This window comes from Haemaphysalis longicornis, unplaced genomic scaffold (assembly GCF_048455015.1).
Source record: "Haemaphysalis longicornis isolate Haplotype H1 unplaced genomic scaffold, Haemaphysalis longicornis Haplotype H1 scaffold_7, whole genome shotgun sequence".
Lineage (NCBI taxonomy): Eukaryota > Metazoa > Arthropoda > Arachnida > Ixodida > Ixodidae > Haemaphysalis > Haemaphysalis longicornis.
The window spans coordinates 176710100-176718844 of NW_027526422.1; the positions used below are offsets into that span (position 1 = coordinate 176710100).

At 46.9% G+C, this 8745-nt stretch overlaps 1 protein-coding gene across 1 annotated transcript; it reads left to right on the plus strand.

Moving 5' to 3' along the window:
- The first annotated feature begins 7572 nt into the window (after positions 1 to 7572).
- On the plus strand, positions 7573 to 8262 carry LOC144146677 (uncharacterized). Its single transcript, XM_077678606.1, has one exon. The coding sequence runs from the start codon at positions 7573 to 7575 to the stop codon at positions 8260 to 8262; it is 690 nt and encodes a 229-aa protein (XP_077534732.1).
- Positions 8263 to 8745: the final 483 nt, after the last annotated feature.

Below are 8745 nucleotides of genomic sequence, written 5' to 3' on the forward strand. Positions count from 1 at the left end.
CCAAATGAGCGAAACTAATCCGGAGCCCTCCACTACGGCGCATCTCATCGCGTGTGTATAGTCAGAGCGTAAAACACCGCAATCAATCGATTGACCTAAATTTTTATAGTTACACACTGAGATTATAAGAATTACCGAAAAACGTCTCGAATATATCTCGACAAGAAATTAAACGGAGTATATGGCACTTATATACACAAATTATAACTAATATTTCATTTCTACAGCTAAATCTAGAGGAGTGACGTTGTGTGGTAGGAAACTTTCGACACTATCATTAAACTGTGCGATATTTGTGAAAACTTTCAATCTTTTGCACGGATAGATGTCATATCCAACGGTGTGCTCGCGGCAGCACAACTCAAACATTGCATATTCCACTTGTGCCTAAGCACGAGAGGCTGCATTGACCAGCTTTTTGCTTCAAGGTAAGTTTGAGCTGAATGAGAGTCCAAGGGAACAGGCTGCTTCATCTGGGGCTCGGAACTTCTGTTCCACTGTTGTGCTATATGACCTGTTTAACCCTTTTCCCCTAACTCGCGCCATATGTTACTCAACAAAGGTCTTCTCTCTCTCTCTCTTTCTCTTACAAAAAAAGCTGAAACGTTCAGTGCAACACGGCCCCAGAGAAAAAAATCCTTTTTCAACAACGACACTGTCGGCTTGGCTCTCAAACTGACTAACATCCCGCAGCCGTAACTTTTCACACCGACATCCTAGCAACGTAAACGGAGATGGCCGCTGCTTTTCCTGTTCCGCGGTGGTAAAAGCCGTTGTTCCTAAGTCTTGCTTTCGTCACTGAGCTTCATTTCTTGGAAAGTAGAAATGGCAATCGCAGCTACTCCGTCACAAAGCGCGCCTCCCGTACTCCTTTCGCCTAAGAAACGCTATCGGCTTGTGTATTTTGAGTCTTAAACGTAGATGTACACTTCGGTTTAAATTAGTTATACACATACAGTTTCCTCGCGGAATTTTTTTCAAGAATGATAATAAATCCGTGACGCTGTAAAATAAAGGTAGAACCCTACAAATATTTTATTTGCTGAAAGTTGATTGAAAGAATCTGATTTTGTAGAGCCCTTAAGGCGTGGTACTGGGTATGTATAATCTGGAAGTGTAACGGCAAACGTGAACTAGACTCGCGCACCAAAATGTTTCGGGCAAGGTTTCACACATACTTGTGTTTGTGAGGGTGGCTTCTGCGACTTTCTTTGCTATCACAAGCGTTGCAACAAAGAGCAAACGCTTACAGCCACAGGTGCAATTGATAAACGCAAACGTTTTTCCGTTTTTATTGCAGCCGGCTGTTCTTCTTGTGCTCACCTCGAAGACACGAGTGCACCGCGAAATGCCATGAACACGACCAACCTCTGTGGGGTTTTGGTGCGTGAGACTCGCCTGACTCTCACGCTTTTAGGTCAAAATCACAGTTTGTATAGTCGGTTACAGCGCATGTTTTTTTTTCTCGATGGATTGCACATTTTGCTAGCGACGGGCTCCGCAGGGCAGCATAGCAGTGTACGAAAAAAACGTAAACTGCCACGTGCTGAATGGTATTTGATAGCGCGCGGGGCCCTAGCACTGTATCTTTTACGCGGGCTTTATTTTTGCTGTAAATGGGAGATGCTGATGGCGGTATCCCGCGACGCTCGGTGTCTTGTTGGGCAAAAGATGGTAAACTATGCCAGTTTATTATCAACCCAGATACCGACTCTCAGTTCAAACACAGATGCCCAATCGCAGCACTGGACACAAAAGCAGCACAGAGACACGGATACGTTCCAGTCCCCTGCTCTGGCCAATGAAGATTTGACCAAGGTTTCACCCTTAAACCTTCCTCAAATAAACTGCTCAGATATCACGAGACAGGAGTTGGCTGAGGAGCAATGAGGAGACGCAGCTCTCCGGCGCCTTTCTCACAATGTAGAAAAGGATTTTCCCCCGCGGAAGCGCACAGAAATATAGTTTCTCCTAATAAACAACGCCTCGTAGCAGCAATATGGGCTTTCCATGAATAAGGCATTAATAGGGCGAGCTGCCGTCCGGAAGAAACTGAGGGAATTTATTTGTATAGTAGCCCACCACAGTACTACGTGTGAGGTGTGACTGATGATGCGGGGGTTTCCACCTCTGCGAAACAAGTCTCTCTTGCCCAGAGCGCTGCAGCCATCCCCTGATTCCCCTCTTGATTCACCTCCTGAATAAATCGGGTGGCTGAGGCCTTTGCCAGGCCACGTTCGCCTTTAGTCTCAGCCTACCCCTGGTTTTTTGCCAAGAAATAAAAATCAAATCAAATTTGATCTTTTCACAACCGAGCTGCGTGGTGCTGAGTCTTCTTCTTCGTCGTTCATTAACACCTAATCATACAGGCAGTAGAAGTGTTTGTTCTGTGGGCCAGGCAACGTGTGGCACTGGTATCCGCGGAAATTGGTTGTGGAAAACTCTTGGCGCAGGCATGCATGACGAGAAGAGCGATCGACAGAGGCTGGGAAACCTGCTTGCCGATGAGCAGCTCAAAATTAAGCCGGTTAATGTCCAGTGCCAGACGAATAGATTAATTTCCGTGGTGAGGTAACACGTTTGGATGAAATTCGCATTGTTCTCATAAGGCCTGTTACTGCTTCCACAAAAGGCCTCTTGGGAGCATCACATGTTGCCCGAACTCAGGAATAAGCACTCACGTGGTGCATTCAGTCAGCCTGCATTTTGTGTAGTCTCGTGATAACTGGTCAGCGATCACTGGCCCCGCAGTCGGTTTCCAGTGGCTATGAAAGAGTGCGTGGCCCCAAATGGCGCGTACGTTCTGGGGCTACTGGAGATTTGACTGGCGTAAGGTCGGGTAAGCATTCCTTTGTTTTAAGTGAGCAGTCTAGAGGGAGCGCAGCGCGTATTCTTGGTTGGCTGTAGAGCTCCGAGGTGAGCATTTGAGATTTCTTTTAGGAAGCGTTTAAGGGGGTAGAGGGTATCTAATGGAGAGTTCCCTGGCGTAAGGTCCACCGACCGTTCCTTTGGTTTGAATCAGCTCTTCAGCTGTTCGCGTGGCGGCAGAGGTCCGCCACGTGGACTCAGTGACTTTTCGACAGTCACTGAGTGTTTTTGACTGCCAGTTTTTGTTGCGTGAATAACTACGTTTCCACAAATGTCTGCGGCGATGTCGACAGGCTCTGCCTCATGTTGTGGGGATGGTCTACTATGATTCCTCTGCTTTTGTAAGTTGTGTACGAGGGTAGACAGCCGTATTTGTGTGTGTAGTAGAAGTTAGGAGTTGAGCCTTTGGTAGTCTCCTTGTACCTTTTTTGCGTCACAGTAAGTGCATCACAAGTTCCGCGCACACGTGTTGTTCCTTTCTGGCACAATCCAAGGCTGAGTGGATCAGGGGGCCCTGGTACGCAGAGCTACCGAAGTCGCGGCTGGCCTTCGCCCAGCCGCCACCAACCTACAGTAACTGTGGCTCAAATAAAAGTCTTTCTCTGTGTGTGTGTGTGTGTGTGCGTGTGTGCTTGCGCGTGTGCGTGCGTGTGTGTGTGCGCGTGTGTGTGCCTCCCTCCCTCTCTCTCTCTCTCTTTCTGTCTCTCTCTCTCTCCCTCCCTCTGTCTGCCTGTCCCTTCGTGCACAAGCGCCAACGTCAGTTTCAGGTTTCTGTGGAATTACTGGATGTTATGCTTGTAATCCGTGCCAGTCCGCTAAATGCTTCGTTTGCTTATTCGAACCTGCCTCCGCGTGAACTATCTCTTCTACCTACAAATTTCAACAGGCGTCCTCAAGAGAAGTCCGACGGACCTTGCAATTATAAACAACAGTAGCCGCTCCTTCTTCCTCGGCCCGCCCCAAGCTTTCCGAGTGGGTTCGGTGAAACCGTGGCTTCAATACTGTTCTCGAGAGGTGAGACGGTGGTCGAAGATGAGACAAATCCGCTCTGCGTGGCTCACTTCTGGAGGGGCCCTGTTCCAGGGCTTCTACCATGAAAACATTGAAAAAGAAACCAGCCGCTGTGGCCCATTACGGCGTGTACTTCATTGGAACAAGCTCATTTAAATTATTGATTATAATTTTTATTTTATTAAGGGACAAACTTGCGTATAACACGAGTGGTGGATACGCGGGGGAAGTAAATTGAAACGCATTACATTTAACAAGAACTCTGGTCATCGTGGCCTCAAAATAATGATATCTTATCTCAGCAAAAAAGCAGACACTTCAGTGCTAGGTTTGCGACATTGGTCTGTGGCGACCATTGTTCAGTGGAGATAGTAACAAAAAAGCGAAGTGGCCTTTATCGGAGCACTTACGCGTGCCCAACAAATATAACATAAGGGGACTCACCCGGTCTGGCGCCTGCCATGCTTTTAGGGCAAGACACAAGCGGAGGAAGCAGCGCGTATAGACGGAATAACAAAAACAAGTTTACAAAAAGGAAGAAAAAAACTGTGACAATTCCTAGAGGAAACCAGAGATTGGGACACAAAGCAAAACAGAGAGGGAAGCCAGAAAGCCGGCGGTGGCCTTAGGTCTGGCGTGGATGCTACTGCGTAACTATAGTGATTAGGTAGCGCATAGGCAAGGAAGAGAATTGCACATGGCTTGTAGAGTTTGCACCTATCTTTGACGCGCACCGTCGGTGCTTGTTGAAACGAGATATGAAGTCGAGGTGCAGACATAAGGAGGACGATCTGACAGCCGGCAGTGGCCTATGTGTACTAGAAAAACAAGAGTCCTGATGAAGCGGAATTGGCCGAAACAAAAGAAAATAACACGTAAGGGGTCTCCATGTGTATTCTAGATATCGCTAAATAACACTCATAGTGGGTACGTTCAGGTATGTGCCTTCTTAGAAGTTTGTGATTGTATTATTCCCAACACTCTTGTGGTCATCTTTAATGTGCATATGTTCAATATTGCCCTATAACAAGAACGTGCACTGATAAATATGGCAGTAATGATAGCAGTTGCATCGGCTAAACACGGCCACATATGAAAGGATTTAAAAGCTCAGTTTTACTTCTATGGGAACTGCATCAGCTCAATGTTTTTGCAATGAAATGTTCCTTTCCAAGATTGGTTTAAACCGGGCACTTCTGGGGCGATGCAAAACGTTAAATAGGCGTCTTGATATCCCGCCTTTTCTTCCTCTACTTCCCCCCTTTTCCATTTCCCACGCAGGTAAACGTGTACTTCTTTTCTAATGAATACCTTGATTGATTGATATGCCTCGCTCCACCTCGAAAGTTGCCTAGAATGGTAGCATTCCACTTTCATTTACCAAGAATACGCCAAATTGAGCCAAGAGAAATATGTTGCAGTAAAACATTAAAGGTATAGGAAAAAATACGCACACTGCTGCGGCTCGAACCCGGGCATTTTACCCCAAAAACATACCCGGCGCGGTGGCTCATTGGCTCAGGCGTTACGCTGCTGAGCATAAGGACGCGTGTTCGATTTCCAGGTGCGGTGGCCGCTTTTTTGAAGGAGGCGAGAAGCGAAAATGCCAGTGTGTTCGAGATTTCGGCGCACGTTAAAGATCCCCGGGTGGTCAAAATTAATCCGGAGCCCTTCACTACGGCACGCCTCATTGCCTCAGCGTGGGCGCGTTAAACCGCATGATCAATCAATCGATCCCAAAAACATGATTCTACCCGTGGAGTGCTGAGGCATAACGGCGTAGCTCTTTTAGCAGTACCATAAAAAAAAACAGACTAGTGCTCCAGGCGAAACAGCAGATTTTGCTGGGTGTGCATGGGGAATGCCTAGAGGCCTAGTACCCACAAAATAACATAATCTGGATCTTGCGAAACCGCTTTTTTAGCAGTTAGGAAGTAAAAAGCGGGACAGCGCTCAACGAGAAAGAAGATCAATTTGCAGATTCCCGCTCGTCTTAACACTATCAGAACCATTACGTAAGCAGAATTCATGGCTCGCCCTGTTTGTTTACCGCTTGTCGTCTTGCGGCGAGCTGTCCGCCGAACGGGCTTGAACTGTCCGCCGGGGATGTCCGCCATCCCAGGCGCCACCACTACCAAGTGCTCCCAAGACGTAGTGATGGGACTTCCATCGCGCGATCCTGATTCATGGGGCGGGGCAGGCGGCGCCATAGCAGCCGACATATATGCACCGATAAGCTACCAGACCTCCTTGGGTGGGCTATAGAAACCGAATATAGTCTATTGAAACTCAACATAATGAAAGCAATAAGTTGCTTGCTGTGTCTTCGTTATGAAAAGTTTATTGCCTGTCTAATGACCACAGTCCACACATTACGAGTTCGATCGACCCTATAGAAAGGCAATACAGAGTATGTTAAAATTCAATATAGTGAAGACAATAAAGTTCATGTTGAATTTATGCAATAAACAGTTAATTGATTTTATATTGGCCGCAGTCTTTAAGATGGGAGATTTGGTTTACTCAAAAGAAACGCAATATGAAGTGTAATAAAACTCAGTGTCTTGAAGGGAATGAAATGTTGGTTGAGTTTCTGCAATACAAAGTTGGTTGACTTTTTAACGAGCACAGTCTATAAGCCATGAGTTTTAATTCACTTTTTATTGACTCTATAGGAACTCCATAGGGGGTCTATTAAAACTCAATGTCAAAGCCAAGCCAAGCAAAGCAGTTGTTGGGGGGGGCTCCCACTTGGGCTCCGGCCAAAAACAAGTTTTTCAAGGGAATTCAAGTAGTAAAACGATAGAAAAGGCTCGCCAGAAACTCATGAAGCATCCTGGACCCTGGACAAAATAAGATTATTCCTCAGGAGCCCCTGGAACCGTTGAAATCTGCCGGAAAAACAAGTAAGGCGGCGGTCAAGCCTAACCCCAGAATTTTGATTGAATCCGGCTGAAACTTCACACTCAGCGATCATTCCTTGCCACAAACTTCCATCGGAACTTACAATTAGGCTAAAAAACAAGAAACTGCGTCTGAATTGGCCACGAATTTGCGAAGAAAGTACAAAAACCTACCGTGGCCGTTTTGCGTGTGGGCGCAGCCATCTTGGTATCAGTGTTGCCAGCGCAAGCGCAGACTTCGGAATCTGCTAAGTTTGATGAAACTTGGAATTTGACTTGGCTGCTACGAAGCTTCCCTTGCTCCTGGCTCCAGTGACAAGTGGATTCGCGACACTGAAGAGAAGGTGTGATTTGTGTGCCTTCAACGAGCAGCGCAACGGCTGGCTATGACAACTGGTCATCGCAGCTAGTTCACTTCGCAAGAGTGGTGCAGCGTGTGCCAGTCGGTTGGATCACTCCCGTGTTCCTCTCGGGTGCAGTGGGTTGACAGCGCCCTTTGGAAGAGCAGCCGCTCACGCATCCGGCCGGATCCAAGATTGTTGATTCAACGGCGTGGCTTCCAACGCTACTTTGAGCATCGCCGCATCGTCCACCAATCAGCGTGGGAGGCTACCATCGGCTACCTTTGTAAGGGACGGCATCACGGGTGGCTGCTCAGTTTGGTAAAGGTGCGAAAGCGGTCTCAAGTTCGCTAACCTACCTGTTTTGTGCAAGTGAAACTTTGGCGTTGTTGAAACAGTATCCCCTTGTTAAATTGCTGCGCACTGCTGCCAAACTTTTACTTTGATACATGGCTGGCAACGCTAAGGAGATTATGAAGGCGCTTGAAGACTTCAAACGAGAAATGAGAACCGAGTTGCGGAGTGTGAAAGATAGTGTTAAGTTTTGTAGTGACACATGTGACGAAACAAAAGCGATCGGTGCCGGCCTGAAGGCACTTCGACAGGAAATAACTCATCTGCTCGAAGCTAATGAAGCCCTTCAAGACGAAAACAAGCGCTTAACGCAGAGAGTTGACGAGCTGGAGCAGTACACAAGGCTAAATAACTTGGAAATAAAGGGCATCAGCTCAGACGAGGATCCTGTTGACGTTGTCAAAAAAATCGGCGACGTTCTCAAAGAGCCCGTTTCTAGCCATGACATTGACACGTGTCACCAAATCCCAACGCGGAAGCCAGGCGAGACCAATATCATGGTTCGCTTCGTCCGGATAGATAAGCGCCACGCGCTTCTTGCTAAGGCTAGGAAGCAGAAGCTCACAACTAAGCAGCTCTGCTTATCTCAGGCCAACGCAGTGTACGTCAACGAGCATCTTACTCAGGCCAACAAACAGCTGCTTGGTGCCACTAGTGCCCGCAAAAAGGAAGTGGCATGGAAATTTGTCTGGACGAGCGGAGGAAAGGTTTTTGCGAGGAAAGACGAACAAATGGACGCTGTGAGGACACAGGGCTTGTCTGATCTGACCAAGATGACGAAATAAGAATGAGACGCTTGCAGCATGCTCGTCACCCCTGAATTGTCACCATACATTTTCCACCTGCCTGTATTAGATACAAAACCGATCACTTTAATTCTAACTTTAGCAGTGTCAACAAAAAATTGTTTTCAGCCTTCCATGTTAACATTCGTAGCATGAAAAACAAGCGAGACGAGGTTGATTTATTACTTGGGTCACTGTCGGTTGAGTTCGACGTTATGCTTTTCTCAGAAACATGGTTTGGCACTGACAGCGATGTGTGCTCTTTCGATAACTATGTTCACAATGGTTTATCCAGGCCCCATGGAACAGGGGGTAGGCTTGCTGTATATGTTAAAAAATGTCACTCACATTCTGTGATTGGCGATGTTACAATCACAAATCCCAATGTTTAATGTTTAGCTAGCTCTCTCAAGAATATAATCGTTGTTGCTATGTACAGACCCCCTCAGGGTAACAAATCACAATTCTTAGATTTTTTGCAAA